General features: G+C 40.4%; 1 protein-coding gene across 5 annotated transcripts in view; it reads left to right on the top strand.

Annotated features, from left to right (window-relative positions):
• Positions 1–13,640, top strand: part of TENM3 (teneurin transmembrane protein 3) — a 420,747-nt gene that overhangs the window by 338,999 nt on the left and 68,108 nt on the right. For all 5 annotated transcript variants that reach the window (XM_035557879.2, XM_050710510.1, XM_035557878.2 and 2 more), the window contains one exon: positions 828–1,013. In XM_035557879.2, coding sequence (XP_035413772.1) covers positions 828–1,013 — 186 coding nt within the window. The remainder of the gene's footprint in view (positions 1–827; positions 1,014–13,640) is intronic.

Genomic DNA, 13,640 nt, shown 5'->3' with positions numbered 1-13,640 from the left:
GTTGTATTAGCAGAGACTTAACATGCGTTGTTTGGCCTCTGTCTACCTTTGGCTCTTAACATATTTTTCAATTATTCTATCAGTTACAAGATCCTGTTACTATACGTAAATGACAAGTTAAATTGCTGTATGTTGATTTATTTTTTTTAACAATCTATTATTTAAATCAGACTGCTCATAGCTGTCACTGATACAAATTTACTGAATGTAAAAGAGAATCATCTTTTATATTTAACAGATGTGTCAGTATGTCAGCATAGTACTAATTTGTCTCAGTAAGGCTGATTCTTTATAATGAAAAAATGTGTCAGAAATGGCACATTTTTACTTTGAAAGAAAACAGGGAGCAGGGTAGGGAGGGGAAACCTTGTTAAAATGAACTTTCATTAATAGTAGATTTTTGCTTACAATGTACAATGACCTAGGTATGTGGTACATTTAGTCACTAGAAGTATGTTGTAACTTCTAGGTTTAAGTGCCATATAACCTAAGTTATGAAAGGCTGCTCTTAAGATGTATGTGATCTCAAAAAATGTAAATAAAAGTTGCTTAGAGCTAACAGAAGAACTGTGTGCACTTAAGCACCACTAAGTCTACTGGATAACTAAGTATTAACATGGAGATAAAACTCTGTGCTCCATATTATGTTGGGTCCTACCTGAAAATGCCTTTCACTGTAAATCCCTTTGATTTAATTACCAAAGATTTTGCCTTTCTTGCTCTTCATGTGTTGAATTAAAACGTAGCGCTGCTAATTAATGCACACCCTCTCTCTCCTGTGTGCACTCTCTGACTCCTTTTCTCCCCTGTTCCCCTCTCAAATCCAGAAATCTGTTCGGTGGACTGCGGCACGCACGGTGTCTGCATGGGTGGAACGTGTCGCTGCGAGGACGGCTGGACGGGCGCAGCCTGCAGCCAGAGAGCCTGCCATCCCCGCTGCACCGAGCACGGCACCTGCAAGGACGGGAAGTGCGAATGTAGCCAGGGATGGAACGGAGAGCACTGTACTATTGGTAGGCTGGCTATGCTTTAATGTGTCCTCGGTGCGAAACTCAAAGAGCCAGCACTGCTGGCTGTGTCTGAATGAGAAGCATATTTCTTTGATGCTTGTTTCTTCAAACAGAATATTTGCACTTGTCAGTCTGTGTAAAGGAATTGATATTTTAAGAAGGGAAATGGTTATATAATGGCTCATCAGTTCTTCATAGCTAGTTTGCTGTGAAAAGAATTCCCTTTTCAATCTTTTCCCTTTAACTGCTTTTTTGCCGAGGAGGAGGCTACACTTATTTTAGACTGTAAATATTCTTTGATTTATACTTTTCTATTTTTATGTGATAGCTTAATGTCTTTCGGAAATGAAGCTTCCTTTTGTTTTTCTTTTATTATTATTATTATTATTTCTTGGAGAAGAAGGTCTGAAAAGTGAATTTTACCTATGCACAGAAACAGTACTTCCACCTTGTAATATGTGATCTAACTGCCCAAAATTACCTTCTTGTCAACATAATGCTCTATTTAAGAATTATATCAGTTTTTATATGTAAATAACAGCAGTTTCATACAGCAGATTGAGAAGAAGTAATCCTTACTACAGCTTCTATGTTGCTGTAATTGAGTTAGTTCTAGCATGGAGAAACCTTTGGAGATTACTGTGCCTTTATTAATGGAGCTTTTCTTACTCAGTTATGTACAGTATGTATGACCCATGTGCAGCACATCCTGCCCACTGCCCAAGGCTTGACAGTGCATTAGCATGGGAGATTACACCTGTAGATAAGGGAACTAAGGAAAGAGAAGAAAGTGGAGGAAGAGTTGTCCAAAGGTTTATCATTTTTAAGTTGATTTTGAAAAGCTGTAGAGCTGAAAAATCACCTAGGCTCACTTCATGCAAGATGCAGCAGGACTGTAATGCAGGAGGAGGGTACTATCCAAACACTTTTTGTCTCTGCATAATCACAGATAAAAATGATTGCGTGACAACAGGTAGGAAGCACAGACAAAGGACTGGCAGAAGTCTGAGTGTAAGAGCAGACTCACATGTACTTAGGGCTGTGGTGAGCACTGCACAAAGCTCAGTGAAGGCTGTGACAGGAGTAACAAAGTGGCTCAGCAGGCATTTATGGGGCACATCTCCCACATGTGAGAAGCATCGTGGATAAGCGCTTGGAGGTGAATTGAATAGATGTGAAGAGGTGATCACAGGTCAGACAAAGGCAAGTATTAACAATGAGTGATGTGGAAATTGAAAGATAATCTAAATAGTCTAAAATTTTTTGATAAGGAAAAAGTTTCATATTTGAAGAGATGGAAGAGCATCAGTTAAAAGAGGTTATGTGGCCAAAGCAACAAGGTAGGACAGTAAGTCTAATAGTGGTAGAGGTGATGGAAGTGAACATAGCATGATTTTCTTTTGCCACAGGCTGAAAAGAGGCTGGAGAAGTTCAACTTCTGTGGATGTTTTGGAAGGGCTGTAACTCAGAGTGTGCGGGCATGACTATGTCATCACTGGGGCATGGGTATCTAGAGAAACGGCCCAAGCTACATTCCCAAATAGCTGTAGCCTTGGCTGGCAGGCAGGATGGTGGTGCTGTACGTGGCAGTCACCCGAAACAGTGGCATGAGCTTTGAGGACAAGGAAAATGAAGGTCTGTTTTGGCTGTATTACTGATACCCACATCATTGCACCAGGAAGACAAGTCAAAATTCCATTTTGTAGAAGGGAGTCAGATGTGAAGTAGTAAGATTGATTTGTGAGTTATTTTTAAAGAAATCACAATTGATTTTTTTGTTTGCTTACAAATGAGAGTGCCCAGATGTAGGAGGGAGGGGGGGCCAAGATGCAACTGCGCAGGACCCTGGGAAGAATTGATGGGGTTAACATTTTTGAGGAGCTTCCAGAAAACATGCTGACAAAGTGAGTAGCGAGGTGGGGAGAGAACTGCTTTTTAAACAATAAAATAAAGTAAATCTTTAGAAGTAGGATAAAACCTTTCCCTTGACCGCTTTAACTTGCCAACGAGCAATTACTCAGCAGATCACTCTGCTGTTGGTCTCACTGACCTTGGCAGCATTTCAAGGGTTGTAGTTATACACGGATGAACTGCTCTTGAACAATTTTTCCAACATATTAGGCACAAACAAGTTTTTCCTCAGTGCTGGCCAAGCAGGTTTGTCTTCCCACCTGTTTATTCTTCAAATGTGTATTTACTTTGTGGCTGCTGCTATAAAAATAGTTTGATTTGTTTATATTACCCTCACAGCCTTGAAGACATGTAATGAGGTACAGTCTGTAGCCTGCTGTTAATATTTATTTTTCCTAGTGCTGTTTTCTTCAGGACCCCAGTGCTATGGAGAAACCAGGTCATTTTACTGTTCCTTTACAAGAGTTATTCCTACTTAGTGGAGTAAAAATTGATGCTTCCTCAGCTTGGTAAATGGAGAGTCAATTTGCTTTTCTCTCACCTGTCCTAGAGTATATAGTAGCTCCTTCTAAGCAATAAATTTCAAAATACTAAGGACATCAGAATGTGTCTCCATGCATACCAGCTCTTTAATGTCACCCTCCATTTGTAGCCCAAGCATTTTTATGTTATTTACAACTCCCAGTTTGGTAGCAGAATATTTATCTAACTTCTGTTGAGCACAGGAAAGACTCCCACTCTGCCTTCATATCCCCAAAATTAAAATAAGGGCATCTTTCTTATTTCTGAGTCATTAACTGTTTAGCTACAGTAGTGTGAAAAATTTTAGAAATACAGATTTGTTTGTCTGATGCAGGTATTAGCTGGAAGGCGCATAAAATGCAATGGCCTGCATTTACAACTTCTTTGGGAAAGGAATATTCCAAAGAAGTTGTAAATTTTAAGGCCAATGCACTTTATTCACTTTTGGGGAGAGGAATAGCCCACCAGATCTCTAGCTGGTTGCACAGAATGTGGTAGATAAGTATGCGTTAAGTACAGAGGTGCTAACTGGAATGTTCACTGAATCGTCAAAGTCCCTAACTCATTTTGATCGAAGACATAATTTTTTTTTGTGAAGCGTGAATGCCACTTCAAATGTAAAAACGTTTTGCACCTCAACTTAAAATTTTTATGTTATTTCTAAATGTTGACTGTTTGTCCAGTCTCATTTTCAGTTATCCCACTGTTTGTATTTTTAGGTGACTTTTATTAAAGGATAGAAAAAAGGAAAAAACCACAAACTTATTGCTGTAATTTAAAGAAGATAGTCCTTAGTGGTACTCTTCTCTAAAATCTTTTACACCCTTGATTGCTTTTTGAGTTATTATGGTTTTTGTTTATATTCCCAAGATACTCAAATGGAAATTTAGCCAAAGCAAAGTCTAATTGCTCTAAAATTTCAGAGACCATTTGTTTCTTTTTATTCCAATACTTCAGGACTTTGAGAAGCAAAATAACAGATGATTGCAAAGGTTTGCTTTTTTTTCAGACAAAATTTTGACATCTGCTACTCAGCATACATTTGTTAAGCATCAACGTTTCCCTAAGGCCAGGGATTGCAAGACTGGAAATGGGAATTAATATACATTTAATGTTATGTACATTTGGTTTGTGAGAGAGAACAGAATAGACTAAATAAATAAGATTTTTTAAAGTTTTTCAAGTAAAGTGTGTAGTAAAGTGGGCAAGGTTTTTTTGGCTAATGTGGTAAGCATGATGTGTGTTGCTGACACCCACTGGTCCGTTGTGCATCTCTGGCAAAGGGTTGCTCTGACGTAAACACCATACCTAATGTGGGCCACACTTGTGAGTCATTTTCTTTGCTCTGAACACATACTTCCAAAGATTTACATCAAAGATGTTCAGCAAAACACTACAGTGTTGTGATTAAATTAATCTAATGAGAAATAAAGAAACTCAAGATTTATTGCTTTGTTTAGCATCGTAAAAGATTGAACTAAACACTGGCGATATATGTTCCAAATACATATTCCATTTTAAGGCTATCTGAATTGCTTACTGTCTTTTCCCTCTAGAAAATCGTAGTATTTTACCATTTCTTGTATCCATGTGAGAGCGGGTTAAATCTACAGTTTACTGCAAAGCTATGGAAAATCACCTGTCAATTGTTTATTTGGTTTGGGAGTAACATTCATGGGTCTGGGGTCAGCATCCATGTATCATTTTGTAAAGCTGAACCTGCATCTCAATGTGATACAAGACCACACATGCACAGCTGGTGCCCAGGTGAAAGCCTGGATGAAAATTTGCTCTGTAATAAAGTTTTTATAACACAGTTGTCCTAAAATATGTTTTAGTTTCCTTTCTATCCTGGCTTGCAATGAGTTCAGTGACCCTCTCCTGTCTTAGTTGTTGCTCTGTGAGATTGGAACAGATATTTCACAAGTCTCATTATTTTTTGTGATATAACTGTTATGTGCCATGAGTAAATTAAGTAACTGTCTTAGGAAGCCCATAAATATGAATACTTTTCCAGCTGCTTTTCCATTAAACTCTGTTAGCTGAATGAAATTAGTAAATAATTATGTTGGTGGGGAATCTGCTATATCCATGTGCTGTGTAACATCTCAGTTTTACAATGCAGCTTAATTTTTTCTATAGACCAAATTAGTTTTAGGGTAATCTAAATTGCAAATTGGCCAATTTGCATTAAAACTATGCCTTCTTGTTCAGATTTGTCAACACCTCTTTTTTAAAAAGTCTTTGACATTAAGCATGGGTGGGTAAGACCATCTGTTTATGGAGCTTGCCTGCAGCTCCATTACTTAACACATGAGACAGGTTACAGCTGTTTAATTGTTATCGTGTTGAACGATTATCTTTCCATCCAAAATTAATGTTTATATATGTATGCATGGAAAGCAAGTCATTAAACATAAGTGATCTAAATGTGGATTAATGTCATTAAGCATTGATATTAATCCCTCAGGAGGGCTAAAGTTAGCGTAGTGGTATTCAAGCTACTTTAGAGTGCTGTGTGATGCTACCTTACCTGGTACACAGAACTGAAATTCACATCCAGTGATGGTCCACTGTAGAAGAGTACAGCTTATAATATGTTTGTATTCCATTGGAAACTGGGATCAGAATGTTTTTTATCATCTAAGAATTTTCCCTAAAATTAGTTGAGAAAAAAATAACAAGGGTCAGAAAAGTACTTAAACTTTTCTCTGCATTAAATAATGTTAAAATCAATCAAACCAAAAATGAATTTTCTTTAGCAAGAGCTTTCTAGTTTCAGCTATCTTAACTAGATAACCAGGGAAGTCGTCCGGTTTAGATTTTCAGAACTACAGAAAAAAAAAATCTGGAGCACACTCCTGTAGGTTCATTTCCATTAGTACAGACTCTACCCTGGTTAATGGGAAAAAAGGTTTTGTGAGTATGAACAAACACAAAGGTATTTGCATGCTGTTTTTCTATGTGACCATGAGCAGCTCAGAGGTATTCGTAGCGTTGAGGAATGCTTACTTTAAAAAGTATTCTCCTTCCCTAAACCATGTGATCTGCACCTGCTTTCTTCAACATGTGTTTAGCTTAGGGCTCCTTATATTACAGATTTCAAATAAGACTACGTAGAAATGACGCTTCATCCCTTTATAAGATCAGAGAGCAAGTCAGGACAAATGTTTTCCTCCTGTTAATTAAATGAAGTCCTCATAGAAAACTTGGTATACCTATATATCATTACACCATATATCTTTGCAGTATGAGTTTGACAAACAGAGTTATGGAACGTTTTGAGGGCTTGCTTGATGTTCCCCACCTTTTGCAGGTTAGAGGGAAAGCAACATAGGGTACTGAAAGAACTGGCGGAGGAGCTGGCCGAGCCGCTTTCCATCATTTATCGGCAGTCCTGGCTATCGGGGGAGGTCCCAGTTGACTGGCGGCTAGCCAATGTGACGCCCATCTATAAGAAGGGCCGGAGGGCAGACCCGGGGAACTATAGGCCTGTCAGTTTGACCTCAGTGCCAGGAAAGCTCATGGAGCAGATTATCTTGAGGGTCATCACGCGGCACTTGCAGGGCAAGCAGGCGATCAGGCCCAGTCAGCATGGGTTTATGAAAGGCAGGTCCTGCTTGACGAACCTGATCTCCTTCTATGACAAAGTGACGCGCTTGGTGGATGAGGGAAGGGCTGTGGATGTGGTTTACCTTGACCTCAGTAAGGCTTTTGACACCGTTCCCCACAACATTCTCCTCAAGAAACTGGCTGCTCGGGGCTTGGACTGGCGTACGCTTCGCTGGGTTAGAAACTGGCTGGATAGCCGGGCCCAGAGAGTTGTGGTGAATGGAGTCAAATCTGGTTGGAGGCTGGTCACAAGTGGTGTCCCCCAGGGCTCGGTACTGGGGCCGGTCCTCTTTAATATCTTTATCGATGATCTGGATGAGGGCGTCCAGTGCACCCTCAGTAAGTTTGCAGATGACACCAAGCTAAGTGCGTGTGTCGATCTGCTCGAGGGCAGGAAGGCTCTGCAGGAGGATCTGGATAGGGATCTGGATAGGCTGGAGCGATGGGCTGAGGTCAACTGTATGAAGTTCAACAAGGCCAAGTGCCGGGTCCTGCACCTGGGGCGCAACAACCCCAAGCAGAGCTACAGGCTGGGAGATGAGTGGTTGGAAAGCTGCCTGGCAGAGAAGGACCTGGGAGTACTGGTTGATAGTCGGCTGAATATGAGCCAGCAGTGTGCTCAGGTGGCCAAGAAGGCCAACAGCATCCTGGCCTGTATAAGAAGCAGCGTGGCCAGCAGGTCTAGGGAAGTGACTGTCCCCCTGTACTCGGCTCTAGTGAGGCCGCACGTTGAGTACTGTGTTCAGTTTTGGGCCCCTCGCTACAGGAAGGACATGGACGTGCTCGAGCGAGTCCAGAGAAGGGCGACCAAGCTGGTGAGGGGTCTGGAGAACAAGTCTTACGAGGAGCGGCTGAGGGAGCTGGGCTTGTTCAGCCTGGAGAAGAGGAGGCTCAGGGGCGACCTTATCGCTCTCTACAGTTACCTTAAAGGAGGCTGTAGAGAGGTGGGGGTTGGTCTGTTCTCCCACGTGCCTGGTGACAGGACGAGGGGGAATGGGCGAAAGTTGCGAGAGGGGAGTTTTAGGTTGGATGTTAGGAAGTACTTCTTTACCGAAAGGGTTATTAAGCATTGGAACGGGCTGCCCAGGGAGGTGGTGGAGTCACCATCCCTGGAGGTCTTTAAAAGACGTTTAGATGTAGAGCTTAGCGATATGGTTTAGTGGAGTACTTAGTGTTAGGTCGGAGGTTGGACTCGATGATCTTGAGGTCTCTTCCAACCTAGAAATCTGTGTATGTGTCTATATATTATGATGACCATCCTTATCTCAATACTGATGCTAATATGGCAAGCATGTTCTACTTTTCTACAGAGTTTAAATTACTAAGTATACTCACATTTCATAGTGTTTTAATGTTTCTGTTAGGCAAAATGTACCTTAATGTCTTCATGACAAGAATTCTTCATGAACATTAAGATTCTTTTGAGATTTTAGAATTTTGATCAGAAGAAAATGTTTTCGTTCAAAATAGAATAAATACTGCTATGTTAATACATTCTATAATTATCAAAACTCCTCAATGCATGTGTTTCCTTAGTGTAGAGTTCATGGAATTACACTCAGTGCAAATTTCACCTTAAATTAAGATCTGAAGGAAGGTATGGCCTTTGCCATTCAAACCTTTTATTCTCAGATAAAATCTACCAAAGATTCAAAACTAATTACATCAATACCAATTAGTGCACACAATAATTGTGAGCGAAATCCTACTTTCAAAATTAATGTCTCAAAAACACCTGACCTCACTGGAGTCAGGATTTCACCACAGTATTTATACCTGTACCATCGATGCAAAAACTTAATAGAAAACACAAGATAAATTTCTTGGCACCCAGAGGACTGATAACCACAGTTTAACAGTATTTCATGGAATTTAGTGCAAATGTGGTTTTCATCTTCCCTGTGCCTGAAGAGTAAGTTATTAATTTTCCAGGCCAAATCTGGAATATGCAAAGTAATTTACATGCTTTGTAACTATTAAAATACTCCATTACCAGGTAACTTGAAGATAGTGCCTGCGTATCTGAAACTGTAAAACAAAGTGAGTTATTTGTTCAGGCCTTAACACATTCCAAGACCAAGTATCTCAAATACAAATTATCTGTTAGCATACTTTAAATTGCTAATTGGTTGATTTGCATTTAAATGAGGACCACATGTGAAGTTCAAGTTAGGCACATTTTCAGAAAACAGCAGAATCCTCTGAGATGAGAAGAATTTTAAAGTGTGTTGCAAAGCTTACTTCAGCTGAAGTGGCCAGAAAGTGAGTGTTATTGTAAGTTGTATAACTAGCTACCTGCTGGTCAGACACATTCTGAAAGTATCTCTAGTCAGAAAGATGGAAACAATAATTCTTCCCATCCCATCCTGTTCCATGTCCTAGTATGTTTTCAAGCCAAATTTAACCTTCATGCAGTTCTTACACTATGCATCAGATTATACATGCATCTGTCTGAAGCAGCTCTTTGAGAGTTTGTTAGAGGTCTCAAGCAGATATTTGAACTTTTTCAGCCTTAACATGTGAGACAGTTTTAAATCCTTAATGGCATATAGCTTTTCTTCTAAATCCTTTTCCAGTTAAGTAGATGTTAAATAGGGAACAACACTACTCATGAACATGTTAGCAGTCCCAACATGTACCAAACTTACAATGTCTATTATACCCTTAAAAGCAACTAAACCTTTTGTGCTAAGAGACATGTGGCTTTCCAATAATAATGATAAGAAGTCTTGTTTTAAAGTAAAATTGGGATTGTCTACAGAACAAAAAATCTAGAGGACAGTGGGCTTCGGTGCCTTTGAATGTAAAAGCCCATGAAAGGTTGCTGAGAGGAACTGTTGCGGTTTTGGCAAGGGATAAATTGCAGTGAATTCAGTTCTCCTTGCAAAGACATATGCACTAGGTCTATGTAGACGTTGGAGAAAAGTGCAGAAATGATGAAGGTATGATTTTGGGGTGAGAATTATGTTTTGGCCTACGTAGGGAGGAAAACAAAGAAAATTGCCAGAGACCATTATTCCAAACCATGTGTTCTCCTGTACAAGAAGGGCAAGATGGAAATTTAGGAGTAAGAAAGTCTCAAAAGGAAAGAGTGTTTGTAATCCTCCTCTATTGGCAGCAACTCTCTGAACATATGGTATGTCTAAGACAAGGTTCTTACAAACTCAGAAAAAGGATGACGACCATGAGTTGCATACACTGGAAGAACATGTGCTTTCAGTACTGTTAGGTGATGAATAGAGAGAATTATATTTGCAAATGATACCAAAGCCTGCTGCCCCCAAGCACTTTGGAAGACGGGACAAGAATTTAAAATTACTTTAACAAATAGAACAGGATTTGCAGAAAAATAGGTGCAATTCGATGAATGCAAGGTTTTGTGCTTAAGTCAGAATAATCAACTGCACAAAGTCACGTTAGGAAGCAGCTCACCAGGTAGAAGATACTCAGAAAAGACTGTAGTGAATCATGAATTTGACATGAGCGAGCTGCTCTGCAGACAGGCTAGAACAGTGGCTTTAAAATTGTAGTGAATTGTGGCCTCCTGTAAGTTTTCTGGTAGATGTATGGACCTCCTCAGAAATTTCATATGGATGCACGGCTTTTTTCAGTCAGCCTTAGAGAAAAGCAGTTGCATAAAGGAATCAGTACATCTTTCCCTAAGTCTGCTATGGACAGGATAAGAAGTACGGGGTTTAAATATCACAAGGGATATTTGGTTTTTACATTTGAAAGATGTTTTAATTGCCAGGGTAGTTAAGCTGTGGCTGAGTGGACATGAGAGGAACATTCTTCAAGGTGCCCTGCTAGGAGAAGTGAACCAGAATGAGGAACTACAGAGAGGCTTGAGTAGGTTAGAGGGGTTAGGACAGAGCAGTCAAATGTTTTTTGTACCAGTTCCCCCAAAACAAACACAAAAAACTTTGTTCACACAAACTGCATTCTCCCTAAAGTTTGCAATGAAGCTCTCAGGAGTTTCTCTTCTGTTGGCAAGTGTCTGTGAAACCACTGAGAAAGCAGTGTGCCTCATCCCCTGCTACTGCTTGGCTGTGCAGGGAGTAAGCTATAATGTTCATAACACTTCATTAGCACAAATGACAGAAGTGTAGGTGGCTCATCAAAGCTTCCCTGTCACTCACCATGAAAAAATGTAATGTCACAGAATGGAATTTCTTTTTTCCCCCTTCATTTTTTTAAATTTATTTTGTGTACATAAGACCTGAGAACTTTCAGATGCCCAAAAGCCATGTTAAAAGAACATCAGTAGCAAAATCAAAAATATAAAGGTGGGAGGCCATGAGGCAACACTCATTTGGTCCTTCTGTCATTGTCATGATGATTAGAAAAGAAACAACATGTATAGTATCAAATGCATTATAATAAAAATATAACTACATGGAGTGCTGAAGGAGGGCTGTCAGTTCTGTACACTGATGAAGGAAGAAGGGTATAAAAATTACTTCTTCAATTTTTCCTCTTTTAGCTCTCTTCTCTCAAATTTCTGCTTTCTGTTTTCTTTAGGAGGGAGAGGCTGTAATGTAATAAAGAAGGGAGGAAGCTGCTGGTGTTAGGGGAGAGGAGGCCAGGGGTGCTGCTCACACTTTCAGGGTAGAGGAAGCAAAAAATAAAGTTTTTAATTTGGGCAGACCATGAATGACATGGCTTTGGTCACATTCTTTTGTATTTTTACTTCACATCTAGCAGTGCTATGAGGTCAAAATCTGCTCTTGCTGCAAAGTAACTCATGACTTCTGTGGAGCTGTTGATTTGACGCTGTAATGGGCTATTATATGCTACAAAAAATATGTGGTATGTTGTAGTTTAGTGTGTAGATTACAAAGATTATTGTGGGTGAAAATGTCTTGTGAAGGGGTGTGGTGGTTTCACACTGTTGGCTTGCTGAGCTCCACCACACTGCTCTCTTACCCCCCACAAAGGAACTGGGTGAGAGAATACTGTGAAAAAGGGCTCAAGGGTTGAGATAAGGACAAGGAATTGTTTACCAATTACCATCATATGCAAAACAGATTTAGCACAGGGAGATTAATGTAATGTATTGCTTATTGGTAATAACAGACTAGAGCAGTGAGAAATTAAAAGCAAACTAAAAACACCTTCCCCCCATCCACCTTCTTCTACCTGCATCGCAGGAGAACAGGGAATGGGGGCTGCGGTCAGTCCCTGAGGCTTCGTCTCCGCCGCTCCTTCACGGTCCCTCTCTGCCCCAGCTCCCTGTGGGGTCCCTCCCACGGGATGCCGTCCTTCCCAAACTGAGCCTGCGGGGGCTGCCCACAGGCAGCAGCTCTTCAGGAACTGCTCCCACACGGCTCCGTACCACGGGGTCCATCCCCCAGGAGCAAACTGCTCCAGCACGGGTCCCCCACGAGCGGCAGGAGAGCTCCAGCTCCACCTGGAGCACCTCCTGCCCTCCTTCTGCACTGACCTTGGGGTCTGCAAGGCTGGTTCTCACACCTCTCTCCCAGCTGCTGTTGCATAGCTGTTTTCTTCCCTTTCCTAAATCAGCTCTCCCAGAGGCCCAACCAGTGTCACTCCCTGGCTCAGCTCTGGCCAGCAGCGGGTCCCTTTTGGAGCTGGCTCTGATCTGACCTGGGGCAGCTGCTGGGCTCTGCTCACAGAGGCCACCCCTGCAGCCCCCTGCTACCAAAACCTTGCCATGTAAACCCAATACAATAATAATAACATAAACAAATAGAAATATAAATTTGCTATACAGTATTTAAAAACATGTCACTGTTATAATCCTTTATGACGGAATAATCAGAATAATGCAGTGCTATACGTACCAATTAAGGAACATCAAATCAATGGGTATGTGACTCATGCTGATTTAAACAGGAACTGATTGGGATAAATGGATTTAATATGTACTTTTATTCTGTGGCTATTCTTTCTTACCTAGAGGAAGTAGCATATGAATAATCTAAGGGAGACACTGACTTACATCTCTGGTAGGAGACTAATGGGAGACATTAAATTTAAAAAAAAGAATAAAAAAAAGGTCTGGGTTCTGACTGGTTATGAAATATGCCATGTTAAATGTGAATTTGCCTGACTGTTACCACTTCTTTGCAAAACACATTTATTTGCCACGTATTTATATGCAAATGTACACCCATTGATAATACAATTTATATTTTATATTGACTGCCACTGTTCTTGGATTTTGACTGTCCTAGAAAATGTGCAAATTTTATACTTGTTGTTTTTCTTTATTCCATTTGAAGCTATATTAAGTCCCTCTTGAAAGTCCCTGCTTGAAATAATACCAAAACTTTCAATTTCACAGTCTTAAACCCTGCAAGAAAACTGTTGTGCATACATTGTCTGGTCTATGGCTAGTTTATTAGACTCTTTAAGGACTTCACATAACCCAAATGTGCCAGATGTTTAAAAATATCACAAAGAGGAGCACCTGCTGAGATGCTCCATCCTCCAAATCCCACCTGGAATTCTCTGCCCAGAAGGGAAAATGCTTGTATTTTGTATTTCCACACAGAACTGGGTTAATCCCTGTTTCAGTGGCAGGGCCATAACCATAAGGAAGATAGTATGGCTAGTTAAACC

Source organism: Cygnus atratus, chromosome 4 (assembly GCF_013377495.2).
Source record: "Cygnus atratus isolate AKBS03 ecotype Queensland, Australia chromosome 4, CAtr_DNAZoo_HiC_assembly, whole genome shotgun sequence".
In the NCBI taxonomy this organism is placed as follows: domain Eukaryota; kingdom Metazoa; phylum Chordata; class Aves; order Anseriformes; family Anatidae; genus Cygnus; species Cygnus atratus.
Note: the sequence above shows the minus strand (reverse complement) of the source record. Positions and strands in the feature narration are given on the sequence as shown.